The sequence below is a fragment of the Peromyscus eremicus genome, chromosome 11 (assembly GCF_949786415.1).
Source record: "Peromyscus eremicus chromosome 11, PerEre_H2_v1, whole genome shotgun sequence".
In the NCBI taxonomy this organism is placed as follows: Eukaryota; Metazoa; Chordata; class Mammalia; order Rodentia; family Cricetidae; genus Peromyscus; species Peromyscus eremicus.
In genome coordinates, this window is record NC_081427.1 from 31,948,489 (window position 1) to 31,964,816 (window position 16,328).

Consider the following 16,328-nt stretch of genomic DNA (forward strand, 5'->3'; position numbering starts at 1 on the left):
CAGAAAGTCATCTCCTGTGCCAATGAGTTCAAGGCTATTCTCCATGTATTCTTCTTTCAGATTCATGGTATTTGATCTTATGTTGAGATCCCTGATCTTGGCTTCTTTTTGAAAAAAAAAATTCAGGTATACAGAGGTGTGTAGAATTATGTCTAGATCTTCAATTTGATTATGTTGATCAAAGTGTTAGTTTTCATGCAATATCATGCCATTTTTATTATTATAGCTCTGTAATACAACTTGAAATTTTAGATGGCTACTCCTCCTGAAGTTCTTTTATCATTCAGGATTTTTTTTGTTTGTGTGAATGTTTTCACAGTAAATGGAAGATTGTTAGAATTTAATAGGGACTGTATTGAATCTGTAGTTTGCTTTTGGTAGAATGACTGTTCTCACAATATTATTCCTACCAATCCATGATCATAGGAGTTCTTTTTATCTTCTTGTGTCTTTTTCAATTTCTTTCTTCAATATCTTAAGTTTTTATTATATGAGTCTTTCTCTTGCTTACTTAGAGTTATCACAAGATAGTTTATTTTTTTGAGGTTATTGTGAAAGGTGATTTTTCCCTGATTTTTTCTGGGTCTATCTGTCTTTTGTATATAGCAGAGCTACTGATTTTTTTGTGTTAATTTTGTACCCTACTACTTTGCTGTTAGTGTTATGTAGATCAGCTGATATAGATTATACAGGCATGGTGTTAAGGAATTTGAATTTTATTCTGGGTGTCATCAAAACAAAGCAGGAGTAATTAAGTGAAGGTTTACATGGGTATAGTTGTAGAGAGGGAGGAGGAACAGAGTACAAATGACCCCTTAAGGTGAGAAATGGAAGAGAAGAAAAGTAAAGGAGTGAGAATTCAGCAGTAAAGAGCTAGAAAGAAGTCAAGTTAGACAAGAGCAGAAAAAAGCATCTCTTGAGTGTGGAGATTAAAGCTTATTTTCCATAAAAGGAAGGAGTTTTGCCACATGGATGGAAAACAAGATGCCAGTGCCTTCTATAACGTGGTGGACTTGGCAGTATTAGAACTTCAATCTTTTTGGGATAAGGGTAGAAATAGGAGTGAAGGCTGACTTAGGCTGCTGTAGTATTCAGTGAGGAAGTACTGAAAGATCCCAAGTGAAGGATCCTTGGGGAGGTCTTGGGCACCAAGGATATGGCAGTAACAAAGCCAAGGAAAATATTCAGTTCAAGGGAATTGATATGGTTAATGGAGAACAGTTTTTATAAATTAAAAAATGTAACTAAAGAATAATTACATCATTTTCCCTTCCCTTTCCTCCTTCCAATTCTTCCCATGATGTGTCCCTTCAGGCCCTCCCACTATCTGCCTCAATTCCTTCTTGAATGACTTTGAAAAATAGCCCCCTGGATGCAGAGGTGGAGAGGGAAAGTCTAGGGAGATGTTGACAGGTGTCCACTGTGCTAGCAACAGAAAGCTGCTCACTGACTTTAGTTTGCATATAATAAACACATAGAACTTATTTTCTTCTAGAACAATTTTAAATGATTTACAAAAGCTAACCAATGTACTCTTCCTGTGATACTTAGAATTTATATTCCCATTCTACTCACAGGCACACTGATCACCCAAGATCACACCTAGCAAGAACATGAGATGTATGTTGTGGAATATTTGTTTACACTCTAAAGATGTAGCTCTGCCTAAGGTGCCTTCTGATTGGTTTAATAAAGAGCTGAATGGCCAATAGCTAGACAGGAAGAGGTTAGGTGAGACTGCTGGGACAAAGAGGATTCTGGGAAGAAGAAAGGCAGAGTGGCCAGCCAGACACAGAGGAAGCAGGATGGGCAGTATGGAGATGAGGTAACGAACCACATGTTAGTTGTAGATTAAAAAATATGAGTTAGTTTAAGTTATAAGAACTAGTTAAGAAAAAGCTTAAGCTAAGGCCATGCTTTCATAAGTAATAAGTCTCTGGGTCATTATTTGCAGGCTGGAGATCCAAAGACAGTCTGACAAGAAAGCTTGCTACAGATGTGAATGCATGGAATTGTGTTCTTCATTGCTGCACTTGTGATGTTTTCTCAGGGGAATGTGTTTGCCAGAGCAGAGGGCTCATGGGGTCTGGAGACAGAGCACATAAGCTTAAAAATTGCACCGATTCTGTAGAACCTGCTCATCTTAACCTGGTGTGTCAGTAAGGCAATGCGTCCCAATCTTTCATGCTTACGAGTATCACTTGGGGGAAGGAGGGGAAAACGTAGATTCCGAGGCATTTTCCCCTCAGATTCTCTTTCTCGTAATAATGATTATTTATTTTTATTCTATTTGCGTTGGCATTTTGCCTGCATGTATGTCTGTGTGAGAGTGCCAGATCTTGGAGTTACAGACAGTTGTGAACTGCATGTGGGTGCTGGGAATTGAACCCGGCTCTCTGGAAGAGCTGTCAGTGCTCTTAACCACTGAGATATCTCTCAACTCCTCCAGATATTCTCTTATAAATCTTGCTTGAGCTCAGAAACCCGCAGGTAACCCCCCACCTCCCAGCCAGGGCTTAGACTTGTGAGATACTGCATTAAAAAGGCTACTATTTGCATATCAAACCAGAATTAACAATGAAAATGAGGAGGCACTCAGATAATTTATTAAAAATACCAGGCTTTCATAATTTCTCATTATAAAAGTACACTGTGTTCATTTGACAAAATTGCAGAATTTGGACTGTTACAAGAAGGGAAATGGAAATCACTCAAAATGTGATCTGTAAGATTAAATATGTCTAGTTGTGACCTTTGTAAGGACCAATTATAAGTGGAGATAAAAATACGCCTAAAATTATGAGGCACAAAAATGGAAAATAGGAATTCAATTAGTATTCAAACTTTTCAGAACACTTCCCATGTTTTAGGTAATGTATTCCTGTTAATTAACAGCTTTTAAAAAATTGTTAATATGCTAGACCTAGGGCTGTTGTTTTTCTTCAATATTTTCTTGTAAAGAATTTCATATACAGAAAATGTAAGGATCATAGTAGTTGTTTACATACCTATATGTAACAATTATTGTTTTGACATTTTGCCACACATATACTTAAATATTTATAATATTGGCAAGTTACTTAGCAGCATCAATGATCATGTATTTAAAATGCTTATGTTATTCATGGAATTATTTGAAAGTAAGTTTCACCTTCATGATACTTCATCTTTTAATATAAGTATGCTTTTTCTCATGATATTCTTTTGCAAAGCATGCCTGATATTCTTACTGAACTAAGGCATTTAAAACTAGCAGTAGTTTTATAATATCTTCTATATCAATCCATAAATGTTATCTTTTTCTTCATCATCATTCATCATCATCACCATCATCATCACTTAGATATGGTCTCATGTATCCCAGGAAGACATTCAACTTTTTGTGTAAGAGGGTGACCTTGAACTTCTGATCCTACTTGTTGAGTGAATGTTGAGGTTATAGGCCTGTGCTCGTTCCCACAACCAGCTTTACATAGTGCAGGTGTGAGTTTAGGGTTTCCCAAGGGTTAGCAAATGTTCTGTCAGCTAAACTATATCCCCAGCCACCCACTTTTCTTTTCAATCTTATTTTTTGTGTCACAGCACAAGCAAGAGGAAAATATAAAGATTTGCCCTATACTTCCTGCCCCCAAACTTCTCACACTAGCCACATCTCCTACTATGGTGAAGAAATTGTTAAAACTGATGAATCTACATAGACATATTATCTTTTCATATAATACTAATTGACATTAGGGTTCGCTCTTAGTGTTGTATATTTTATGGGTCTTCTCAAGTATGTCTTGATGGATAATAATCATTGTAGTGTTGTGCAGAATGGTTTAACTTCTCTAAAAATCCTCTGTGTGTTCTGCCTGTCCATCATTCTGTTGTCTTTAGGTTTTGCTTTTTTCAAAATGCCACACAGTTTGAGGGAGTTTTTTTTTTTTTAAACATTTGACACACTTTGCGCTTTTACCTCATTAATTTTGTTTTATCTGTGCATACTGACTTATGCTGACTTATTTCACTTGTTTCTTCCTGTGTAGGAACCCAGGGCAGGAAGCTTCAAGGAGAACCGTTTATCAGAGGTGGAGGTCCTGGCTTTGTAGCTGACCTTAGTTTCCTGGAGCTGGATAATCCTGCTGGAAACAGACAGCGGTACTCTTCCTGGGCTGAATCTGTAACCAGTCTTCCCCAAGTCATAAAACAAAAGGTATGTGATGCTCTGCTTGAAGCAGTGAGGAGCAGTCATGTTTATTTGTGTTGGGAAATGAGATTACATCAAGGTGATTAAACAGAATTGGTTGCAATTAGCATTTCCTGCATCTCAATTATGCTTTATATAGTAAAATGAATGCATACATGATAATAAGAAACAGAAGATGTGGTTAGTTCGTAGATCAGCAGTAAAGCTCAGAGTCCTGTAAACCCAAGACAAATTAATGAGGGGATTTGTATTTTAACTTTTGCCCTAAATATGATTATGTTTTCTTTAAAAAATTACTTTCTTTGATTTATTGTCAGTGTATGTGCATGATCTATGTGTCTTAGGATTTCTATTGCTGTGAAGAGACACCATGATCACAACAACTCTTATAAGGGAAATCATTTAATGGGGTGGCTCACATTTTCAGAGGTTTAGTCCATTATCATCATGGTGGGACATGGCAGCATGCAGACAGACATGGTGCTGGAGAAGTAGCTGAAAGTCCTGTATCTTGCAGGCAACAGGAAGTGAACTGAGGCACTGGGTGGTACGTTGAGCATATATGAGACCTCAAAACCCGCCTCCACAGTGACACACTTCCTCCAATAAAGTCATACCTATTTTAACAAAGCTACACCTCCTAATAGTGCCACTCCCATTGGGGGACATCTTCTTTCAAACCACCACAGTGTGTGTGTGGGCTCACACATGCCGTTGTATGCTTGGGGAGACCTGTAGACAACTGTGTGCAGTCAGTTCTCCCCTTCCCCCTTTGTATGGGTTCTGAGGACTGAACTCAGGTTTTCAGGCTTGTCAGGCAAGTACCTTTATCTGCCAAGTCATCTTGCCAGGCCCTTGATCATATTTTCTTTGATTTTTAATTCAGAGGGGTTACAGATTTTCCCAGAGGAAGGCATATAGACTCACTTGCTGTTACATCTGTCAGTCAGATTACTTCTCTTCCTGTGTCATAGTTGATGGGCTCCAGAGTTCCATAAATAACAATAGCACCAAATGACAGGCAGAGCTGAGAGTGTTTTACCACAAAAGTGGTACCCCCCGAAAAACCCTCCAACCCCACTGAGTTATGCAAACATGTACAGTGAAGACCAAAGATCATACTGGAAAGTGGGGTTAGGGCCACAACATTGAAAACTAGCTGTGATGCTTAAAAAAGCTGGCATTGATAACAATGGACACAAGGTTTTGTACATGTTAAATTATTAATAAATGCATCAATGCTGCCGTAAATGAGGCACAATGTCTAGAAAACCCTGAAGCTTCCTGGGTGCTGGAAGTGTTACAATGTGTTAGATCCCATGAAGAAGAACAATCAGAAATCTGGTAGACAGTTCACCAGATAGATGGATGTACCCGGTTTATAATACAGTAGGTGAACAAACATGGATGTCTGAGCTGTGTGTGTACATACATCACATGTGTTCCTGAGCAGCGAAGGTCTGTGCTCACTCACTCTGTGCATCTTGTGGACACAACTGCACATAAGAAAACATAGCATTTGCAAAATGCTCATGTTGTTCTCTAACGTATCAACCTCAATAGAGCAAATCCACATTTTCTAAAGAAACATTTTGGTAGAACTGATTGTATGATCTATTTTCTTTATGGTAGTCAGTATCCAAGATGATGTCTAATTTAAGCAATTAAGAGATATGTACATACTTTATATAATAATAATAATAATAATAATAATAATAATAATAATAATATCTACACTAGCCCTTCAAGCATCCATAACACACTGCACTTATTTACCTCAAATGGGAAGACAGCATTCCCAGGAAATGTCTCAGAGGGTGCCACCTTTTAGTATCAGAATGGGCCATTTTCACTGTCCCATAAATTCTTTAGCAATGAAAGTGCTGATGAGAGGAAAGCAGACATTTTTTTACAGCCTTAACTACATCCTTTTCCACAAGGGACTATGACACAACTTCCTGGTTGGGCAGGAAAGGAATAATTAAAAAACAGACACCATCCAGCATTATGACCATTGAAGGCTATTGCTCAGAAGAGCTTGGCTGTCCAGTCCAGTCCTTGGTGACATCACTGTGGTAATCTGAATGTAGCCATCACAACAGTATGCAGGAAATTTTAGCACCTGTTACAAAGCAGAGCCTTCTTGCTTCCGGGAAAGCATGTTTCCACATAAGTCTTGGTGTGAAAATTTAGCCACCACACCCTTGACTTCAAAGTTGCTTTTCCTCTGAAAAAAACCAAACACTAAGTAATACTGTCTCCCTGCTTTAAGGCATTTCTTCAGGAGAGGGCCTTGGTCTCCAGGAGAGAGATAATACATCTCTGAGTCGGGAAATTAATTCTAAGTGTAATTATACTTGCTTCCTTGCTGTAATTTAAGCACAATTCCTTCTCTTTTGTACTCTGTGGAGGTGAAAATGCATTGTCTTCGAAACAGTCTTCCATTAGCTAGACAATGAATGTTCTTTGACTTTTTTGTTTTTTTAATTTAATGCATGCTCAAGCTGTAAACACTATTCTTCCCCTATCTGTTCTAAGTTTTCCTAGGTTTGTGGAGATTTTGTTGCAAGGAGGGTGAATTCCTTTTTTTTTTTTTCAAACTTTCAACAAGAAAAAATTGTACAGTAGTACATACTTATCAGCACTTGCACCTTCCTTAATTTCACGATCTGAAAACATTTAATAGAAAATCCAGAGATAGTCAATTCACAAGTTTCATTTTCTTATTAATTATTATTGTTAATTCTATGCTGTACCTGATTTATAAACTAAACTGTGTCACAGGGAGCTGGAGAGATGGCTGTTCGGTTAGGAGCACTTGCTGCTCTTCTGGGGGACCCCATTTTGGTTCCTGCCACTCATGTTGGAAGACTCACAACTGCCTGTAACTAGTTTCAGCTCCAAGAGATCTGACATGCTCTTCTTGCTTCTGTGGGCACTTGAATATATGTTAACATTCATTCACAGACACAGAGACACAGAGACAGAGAGAGAGAGAGATGGAGAGAACCCTTTATTGCTTTATCATAGGTGCATGTGAACAGGAAGAAGCAACCTGTGTAGGATTTGATTCTAGTCTTGCTTTGGCGACTGTGTTAGGGATCTTGAGATATATGTGCTACAGGAGCAGCATTAATGAAAGCAAGAGGGTCTTTTCCTTTTGTTCCAGTGGGATTGCGTGTGCATACGATAAAAAGCACAGTCTCACCCAGAGCTCTGAGAACTGACTGATGTCTTTCCTTGGTAGCTGACGCCACTGTACGAGCTGGTCAAGGAAGTGCCCTGTGCCTCTGTGAAGAGACTGCATCTGAAGCGGGCTCTTGAGGAGTACCTGGATGAATTCGACCCTTGCCATTGCCAGCCTTGCCAGAATGGTGGCCTCGCTACTGTCGTGGGGACACAGTGTCAGTGCCACTGCAAACCATACACATTTGGTATGGCCTGTGAGCAAGGAGTCCTCGTCGGCAATCAAGCAGGTCAGCGTAATGGGTTTTCACTCATCATGAGGGGGCACACTGAAAAGGGACCTCTCCTTGGCCCTTGGCATGCACTGCTTCGTGTTTGCAGAAGTGAACTTGTGCTTGCACATGGACTCCCTCGGTTTTCCGTCTCCACGTTATAGCTGTTGAGGTTAAGGTCCTTTGCTCTCTCTTTTTAACTCATCTGAATTAAAAACACCATTCTGGTTTTGACCCCTCATGCTCTCGTTCTCTATAGAATAGAATTATGTTTAGACTATCTTCCATCTTTTTTTCATCGTTATCTCACAAGGCTTTGTTTTAAAACAGCTCTTTGGGAGCTTCTATCTCCTGCCTGGCCTTTCTGATGGCAAGCTCTTTGGAACATAACACAACTTTGTATTGTGTACCATTAGTCACTCAATATTTTTCAATAGGCAGGTAGGGTTTCAATTATCTGTTAAAGTGGAAGCACCCTTCGCTGGTAGGGATTGGAATACGAAGTGGGGATGATTGTAATGTCTCCCTCCCTTCACTTTGGTCCTTGTCTGGAGAAGCAAATAAATGATGTAATATACATGAAAGTATTTTGACACTCACAAAATAATCAGCACACTTAAGATATTGCAAGAATTTCTCTACATCAGGCTGGATATGGATACTTTAAGTCAGTGAGGAGAGCCTTTCTGGCTGTTGGAAAACCCACTAGAGAACACTAGGAGGTACTTGGAGAATAACAAAGGAACAAGAAGTTTGAGTGACTTGTCCAAGACTGTGAACTAATAGAATACCATCCCTGGATTCACACCCAGCCCCTGCAAGATCTTACAATATGCCGTTTGCAAATCTCTCACAAGGCCATTATCCCCCACCCCCAGTAAACACATTAGCAGCAAGCCCAGCACTAAGTTCTGAAGTCTTGTTCTCCAGCAGTCAAGAGCCTCTTTTCTTATATTACAGGAGGCATTGATGGAGGTTGGAGCTGTTGGTCCTCTTGGGGCCCCTGTGTTCAAGGGAAGAAATCAAGGAGTCGAGAATGCAATAATCCCCATCCCAGTGAGGGTGGCAAGGACTGTATTGGAGAAACAACTGAAAGCAGGCAGTGTGAAGACCAGGACTTGGAGAATTTGCGGTAATGGAGATCAGACCTTTTGGCAGTTACTTAAAGTATTCTGTGCAGTGAGCATGAGGTTGACGATAGCTGCTCTTAGATGATTGGAAGTGGAGTCGTGATTTCTACCACTGTTCGCTTTGTCCCTTAGCATTGGAGTCAACAAAGGAGGGACGCCCATCATGGCCAATAACACTGGCTGTTAGCTTCAAGTTTTCCAGACCTCAGGGAGTATACAGGGCTAGTAAGTGGAGTAGGCCCATGGGTTTGCTCCCTACTTGCTGTGTAGTCTTGAGCAAGTCACTTGATAGACCTTTAAAATCAGACTAATAGTTGTAGGTAAGCCGATAACAAAATACACGCGCTAAATGAGATCAAGCATGTAGAAGTGGCTGGCACAGGCACATGGAAATCTTCACTAAATGTGTTGACTTTCAGCTACACCACTGCCTCCTATTTTCTGGTTCTCTGGGTCAAGCACAAAGTCAGACACTTTAGAGGGATATTTTACCAGGCTGGTCTGGTGGTGATCTGACACTAACTTTACATTGGCTGGGATCATGCAGAAGCTCTCTCAGCTTTCTTGACTCAACTGTACCCCTATGCCAGAATTATTTGAATATAATTATCTATTCACTTCATTGGGACAGGGTTTCATGTATCCCAGGCTGTCCTCAAACTCACTAAGTAACCGAGGATGACCTTGTACTCTTGATCTTCCTGCTTCTCTGTCCCAAGACCAGCTTGTGTTACTGTGTCCAGGTTTTTTCCCCCCTGTGGTAAAATTATTTAATTTTTCTAAACATGAAGACAATTTTATTAGAGTTTAAAAGAAACACTCCTAGTGTGAGTGAGCTATAAATCTCATCAGCTTCCCAGAGGAGAAAAATGGAAGAGTAAAGAGGGAAGGAAGAAAAAAAAAAGAAAGAAAAGCCATGCTGTTTAAACTGACATTTGGGGGTACTTTTGCAGTGGACCTATCTAAAAAACTCCAAAAGTGCATTGATTGGTCCATCTGTGGCATATTCCAAAGTTCAGAAACTAGACAAAAAAATCTTCCAGTAAGATAATTTGAAGGTCATGTGAGTTAAAGAAAGAAACAAGGTGTTTAGGTATGTGATAGATAAGGACATAGGCTGTCTTTCATGCCTTGTAAAATAACAATAGCCAGTATCAGTGAGGAAGCTGAAGGACAATGAGTTATAGCGAGAAAAGCAGGCGCATGTACCTCCAAGAGGATGAGAGGGTGGAAACAGTTCTCTGCCTGAGGGGGCCCATTTCCCTCCCTTTTACACTCAATTAAATCTATTCAATGGAGGAGTAACAAACCCTTATGTGTAAAGCCAGAGAGAGGGGAACATTCTAAAGGAAACATGAAAATAATCTCCTCCTCGTTCTCCTCCTGCTCTTTTTGGTTGTTGTTGCTCCAATGAGGGAATGTATCCTCCTGATCATCAGAAAGAGGAAAATTTTGATCATCACTTCACATTTCTGTTTTCCTTGCGGTGTTGCAAAAGATGAGGAATTTGGCTGAGAAGGAAGTGTCATAGCCTACGTGTGTTCCTCTCTCTCAGATTTCACTCACTGGACAGGACTGGTAGTATAATGATCACAGAGGCAGTATGGACAATCACTGTTTAAAGACGGATGTCTCCATTGTCATTATCATAATTAGAATCTCCTGTTGGGCTGATCATGGTGATGGCAAATTTTCAGGAATAGCACTGGTGATGTGGCATTAAGAATCTCTGCTCCTTTTAGACTTGATATTCTTTCACCAAGTAGAATTAATTTCATGATAAAAGGACTTCAGAACCCAACATCAGGAGGCACAGTAATATCTGAGACAGACAGACTCCAGAAATAATATAATGTAGATGCATTACCTAAAGACTAGCATTTTGCTTCCTGCTTGCTTCTCATACTATGGATCCTGTAGATATTTAAATCACTGTCTTTTGCTAGATTGAGTTTATGCTCAAGGTATTTATAAAAGTATAATGTGGTCACATATTTGGTTCTGAGAATGACAAAAGTATATATCTATGTTCTTGTACTTTCTACTTGCATACCTTCAGATAGAAATGAAAAATTTAATGTAATAAACTATATCAACTAAATTGTGGAAACCAATCACATTGATTTCTATTTATTTCTGGTTTTTTTTTTCAGATTAATTGAACCACATTGCTTTCATTTATCTTTGGTTCCGAAAGGATTCTGCCCATCACCTCCTGCCTTAAAAGATGGATTTGTTCAAGTTGGTTATGAAAAGATGTCTTTTTCTTTTATAAATATTCCAACTTATATCTCTTTACTTGGCCATAACCTATCTCCTTCTCCATGGTGAAATAGTGGTAAAATATTTTATATGTGCATTTTAACTTCAGTAGTGGGGGACTTCATCTGTGACATTTCCTCTTTAGCCCAAGGAGATCAAATTTTGTAGAAGGTAGCATTCCTTCTATGGTTTGGGATGTCAATACTGACATACCTGATAAACTAGAGATACCATCATGCCAGAGGGCTAGTCAACATTGCCAATGTTACTAAGTGTGAATGTACACACAAATTCTTAAGATTAAAGAGTTTTCTTTATTCTTTTCATCGAAAAAGGCTTTTCTTAAAAAAATTTCATCATGAAGCATTTTATTTGCCTAAAGAAATACTTTTTTAACCACTATCTAATGAGATATAGGTTATCACACTTTTACCAATTTTTATGCTTATAAAAGGATCCTGGTCATCTTCCATTGGTTGTTCTAGTGATGTCACTTGGCATTGCAATGCTCATAATTAGTTCTGGTCCCAGTTTTTCTGATGATTGAGCTTTGAGTCCAAAGTTCAGTGGCATCTCTTCATGGCTCACACAAGAGATATGGCTTCATAAGGATGCCCTCCATGCTGCCAGCTTTACCTTCTTCATGAGACATTTTGATTTTTAAATTCTAGGCCCTATGATCACAAAAATGAGAGTTTGCTTAAGTTTCCACAAATGCATATACTGTTGAGAAAGTGAAGAGGCAGAGGAAGAAGAGGATAAGGTGGAAGAAAGTGGTAGAATGTTCTACACACTCCCCATGATCTCTGGGGCTTTAAATAAAACATGTTTAGAGAGCAATATAATGTAAACTTATACTTTAGCAACCCATGAAGCTCTTCTGCTTTTTTAGGAGCCAACATTTTAAAAAACTGTTTCAGAATGTCCACATAGGTCACTCAGGGAACTTCAAAATAGAGACTGCTGCTTGATTCCCATCCTCCAGCCCTTTCTGTTCAGTAGGTTGGGGATGGAGCCTGGGAGTCTTCTTTTTTAATTTCTCTAAGTGGTTTTTGTATAGCAATGTTTGGATGGTGTTTCGTCAAACTTTTTTATCATGAAGTCCCTCTTGCAAAGTAGAAGAAGGCTGAGGGCCTACAGTCAGTAACTGACATGTGCCTTCCCCATTGTTTCCCATTAGCATCTGTGAAGGAGGCAGACCAAGCCTGCAGTAGTATGTCTGGCAATGATAATGAGGCACCGGGAATTTGGGTTCTATTTCCTAGAGTAGAGCTGGGTGAGATGCCATCTCCAGGCCACTTCCCAGGCCTATATTTCTTCAGCGTATCCCTGGGGGCAGAGAATCAGAAAGAAAGGAAAGGAAGCAAGAACCCCAAATAAGGGCAATTATCCCCTCCCAGGCTGGGATTTGAAATTCCTTGCTTTATTATGACGACTTACTTCCCAACATTATAGGCTAATAAAATATGTAATCCATTCATAGCAGTGTTTCCATAACTATAGTGAAGAGTGGGAGAAGATCAACATCGTGTTTTTTAGAAGTTGTCAATGAGCTAGGTGTGGTGGCACATGCCTGTAATCCCAGTGCTTGGGAGTTGGAGGGGTGAGATTCTGAGTTTGAGGCCAACTAGGGCTCCTTAGTGAATTCCAGGTTATCCTGAGAGGCACAGTGCGACTACCTCAGAAAGCAAAACCAACCATGAGCTGACAAAATGTCATCAATCTGAAAGACTTCCATGAAGATATTGAGAATAATTTCTGTTATGCTGACATTTATTAGGTAGTGTTGTCAATGAATAGAATACACACCCTTTACACGAAGAACTAAGGAAAAAAAAAAACTGCTTCCAAAATGTGGTGGCAAACTGCCTTTTCCTGCAAGTGTATAAGGGAAGGGAATTATTATAATGGTGTCCACTATAGCGATTTTAGTGAAATGCTTACTTAGTGCAGCACTTGGTATTTTGGGAGCAATCTATACATTTATGATATGTTGGCATTTATGGCTTTATTCCAATCAATAGTGGTACTAGTGTTGTTGAATAAATGCTTACAGGAGAAAATGCTTTATATTGATTTTCTAAATCAATTGTTTGAATGTAGGTTGATGGATGATTAAAGTTAATTATGATTTGCAGGCCAAATAAACCTAAAGAAACAGTTTGTTCATGAGAAATAGGCCAACTCAACCTTTCTCCATTTTTTATCTTTGTTTAGGATGAAGGTACCGTGTTTCCTGTTGGGAAAAACATAGTATATGCTTGCAAGGAAGGGTATTCCCTTATTGGAGATCCTGTGGCCAGATGTGGAGAAGATTTACAGTGGCTTGTTGGAGAAATGCATTGTCAGAGTGAGTAGTCTTGGTTGTAGCATGTATCCTAAGATGACAGAATGATAACGAAGAAAGTGGATCAGGATAAATAACCACTCATGTTAACCCCAACACTATAGAGCAAATTGTCATCAGCTTTACATCATCAGCACCTCACCTCCTTTTCCTGTAAAGCTGACAGGAGCCTGCATTAGTTATTTTTCTCACCACTCTGACAAAAATACCAGATCAAAACAACTTAAGGAAATAAAGACTTATGGCGGCTCACAGTTCACAGGGAAGGTCCATCATGATGAGGAAGCCTTGGCGGAGGGAGATTGGGTGGTTGCTCCCATAGCATCCACAGCCAGGAAGCAGAGAGATATGGATGCTGGTGCTCATGTCACTGTATCTATAATACTTTATATTCTTTTCTTTTCTTTTTATTTTGTTTTTGTTTTTGTTTTTGCTTTGCTTTTCATATTAAGTATTTCTATGGATTTATCTTTCACTCATGAATTTTCTGTGTAATTGTGGTATAGTCTTTTAAGAATTCAATTGAACTGTTAATATATTTTTCTGCTATTTATATTTTCCAATTTTTTGTTTTGTTTTGTTTTGTTTTTCAAGACAGGATTTCTCTGTGTAGCCCCGGCTGTCCTGGAACTTACTCTGTAGACCAGGCTGGCTTCAAACTCGGAGATCTGCTTGCCTCTGCTTCCTGAGTGCTGGGATTAAAGACATGTGCCAGCACCACCCTGATATTTTCCAATGTTTTGTAGAAAATTTCCATTTTGTCATTTAGGTTTTTGCTTGTTTTTATTTTGTTTGTTTGTTTTTTTGAGGCAAAATTTCACTCAATTGCTCACACTGTTGTGGAATTCACCTGACCACACTAATGGAAATCCTCTTGCCTCAGCCCCCCAAGTGTTGAGTTCACAGGCATGAGACACTTTACTTGACATCATTTAGATTTCCCAACAAAGTAGTTGCAGCTTTTTCAAGGCACATAACTGTTAATTTCATTCTTTGCATCTCTTGTGTCTGTTGTATTTTTAGTGGACATATTTTGGTCATTCATATGGTTTTAAATGTTAGATTAGTTCTGACCAAATGCCACTCTACACATGAAAAACTTTAAGAACAATTTGCGGCTTTGATGACATCTTTGGAAAAGACAAGTTTTCTATCTGGTCAACAATGAAGCTGCTTTAATGACTGGCTAACCTTTATTCCACAGGTGTCTAGCCACTAAGTGATGTTGATGAAAAGTAGGACTTTCTATCTGGGTATTCCCCCCCCCCCCCTTTTTTGACAATACTGGAGCCCTGGATCCTCTCCCCTGTGACTCTCCTGCAGTCTCCATAAACAGTTTAGCCCTGAACTGCAATTCTCTCCTCAGTTTGTTCTTTACCACGTTCTTATTTTTATTTTGTTTTAGTTTTTCAAATTTACAAATACCATGTGGAGAAAAGCATTACCAAATCTGTAACCACTACCTCAGATTTCTCTTCTGTCTGAAATCCTGGACCTTCAAATCTCCACTCTTTTGACAACTCTCTGATTCTCAGAAACATTTTTCTTTTACTCTTGGGCAACTTTCCTATTTGTCTTGGTGGGAGAGAGCTGAAGGACATTCTTGTAATAGATCTGGCAGATGTATCATGCCAGAAACACACTCAGTGCCAGATTTGGAAGGCACACCATGTGACTCATGCTTAGCCTTGTTCCACCAGTACACAACATATTTGGCAAAATACAGGCACTCAATAAATGATAAATGCTGTGTTTGAATAAATGAATGACTGAGTCTTCTGATAAAGACAGTGCTGAAACAGCAATGTTGTATACTATTGTCCAAAACCCATGAGGGACTTTGCAAAGATTTTTGTTTTCAGTCATGATTTCTGACTTGCTCTTCCTAACTATATCCATATTTTTTCATTTTTTTTCTGCTGTTTTATTTTTAAATAGATTTGGACTAATGAGTGCCAGTAAGGGAAGGTTTGAGATGGGAAAAACACAGAACATTGCACACTTTTATGGCTGCAAGGTGAAAGGTGCTGCTTTGAATTTTTAGATAGTGACATATCTAATTAGAGCTAATGATATGCAAATGAGGAAAGCTCTTGGGGAAATTCTGGTGGGACATCACCTCACTACAGAGATAAGTGGCAGCTGTGAAGTCTGCTTTTAGCAGCAGCCTGGGCTTTTGGGGCTCTATTTGTAGGCTTGTTCATTCTAGGTTGTCACATTGCTTTGAGGGCAGGGGAAGGAGATGACAGCTGTTTTGTCCTCACTCATTCATTGGTCAGTTACGAGTCAGACACCATGGAGTGTGCCTTTTGGGGCACCCTCTGAGTAGACTCTCTGTTTTCCCTGCTTGTCCTCTGCTATGAAAGGCAGAGCATGCATATTAGCACACCCCAAGGCTGTCTTTAAAAAGGTTATTTAGGAAAGCAGTGACCCTTGCATTCTGTTCTGCTTTATCTTCAGAAATTGCCTGTGCTCTGCCTGTACTGATGAATGGCATGCAGATTCACCCCCAGAAACCCCTTTACACGGTCGGTGAGAAGGTGACCCTCTCCTGTGCAGGTGGCATGTCCTTAGAAGGTCCTTCAGCGTTCCTCTGTGGCTCCAGCCTTAAATGGAGTCCTGAGCTGAAGAACACCCAGTGTGTGCAAAAAGGTGAGTGGCCTCTGTGTGTCTTCAATGCCACCTGGGCTCAGACAGGGTGAGAGTCCTTATGGTGACCTTCATGGCATGTGTCACAGTGCATCGTTCTCGCCATCTTGCTCCCTAGGAGAATGAGGTCAATGTGTAGATGGTTACAATAGACTTGTGGAATGCAGGGCTGGGAGAGGTTGCTGCACTGAATTTCAGTCCTCCATAGGGAAGAATAGCTTTATATCTGTTAGAGTACCAAGAAAAGTGAAGGCTTTTTGTAAACTGATGTTTGTTTTTCTTCTGATTTCCTA

The 16,328-nt window shown here is 39.5% G+C and overlaps 1 protein-coding gene across 1 annotated transcript in view; it reads left to right on the forward strand.

Annotated features, from left to right (window-relative positions):
• C7 (complement C7) overlaps nucleotides 1-16,328 on the forward strand; it is a 61,009-nt gene that overhangs the window by 29,851 nt on the left and 14,830 nt on the right. The window contains exons 10-15 of the mRNA XM_059276423.1: nucleotides 4,029-4,195; nucleotides 7,437-7,665; nucleotides 8,608-8,779; nucleotides 10,931-11,018; nucleotides 13,257-13,389; nucleotides 15,847-16,038. Of these exons, the coding sequence (XP_059132406.1) occupies nucleotides 4,029-4,195; nucleotides 7,437-7,665; nucleotides 8,608-8,779; nucleotides 10,931-11,018; nucleotides 13,257-13,389; nucleotides 15,847-16,038 (981 nt within the window). The remainder of the gene's footprint in view (nucleotides 1-4,028; nucleotides 4,196-7,436; nucleotides 7,666-8,607; nucleotides 8,780-10,930; nucleotides 11,019-13,256; nucleotides 13,390-15,846; nucleotides 16,039-16,328) is intronic.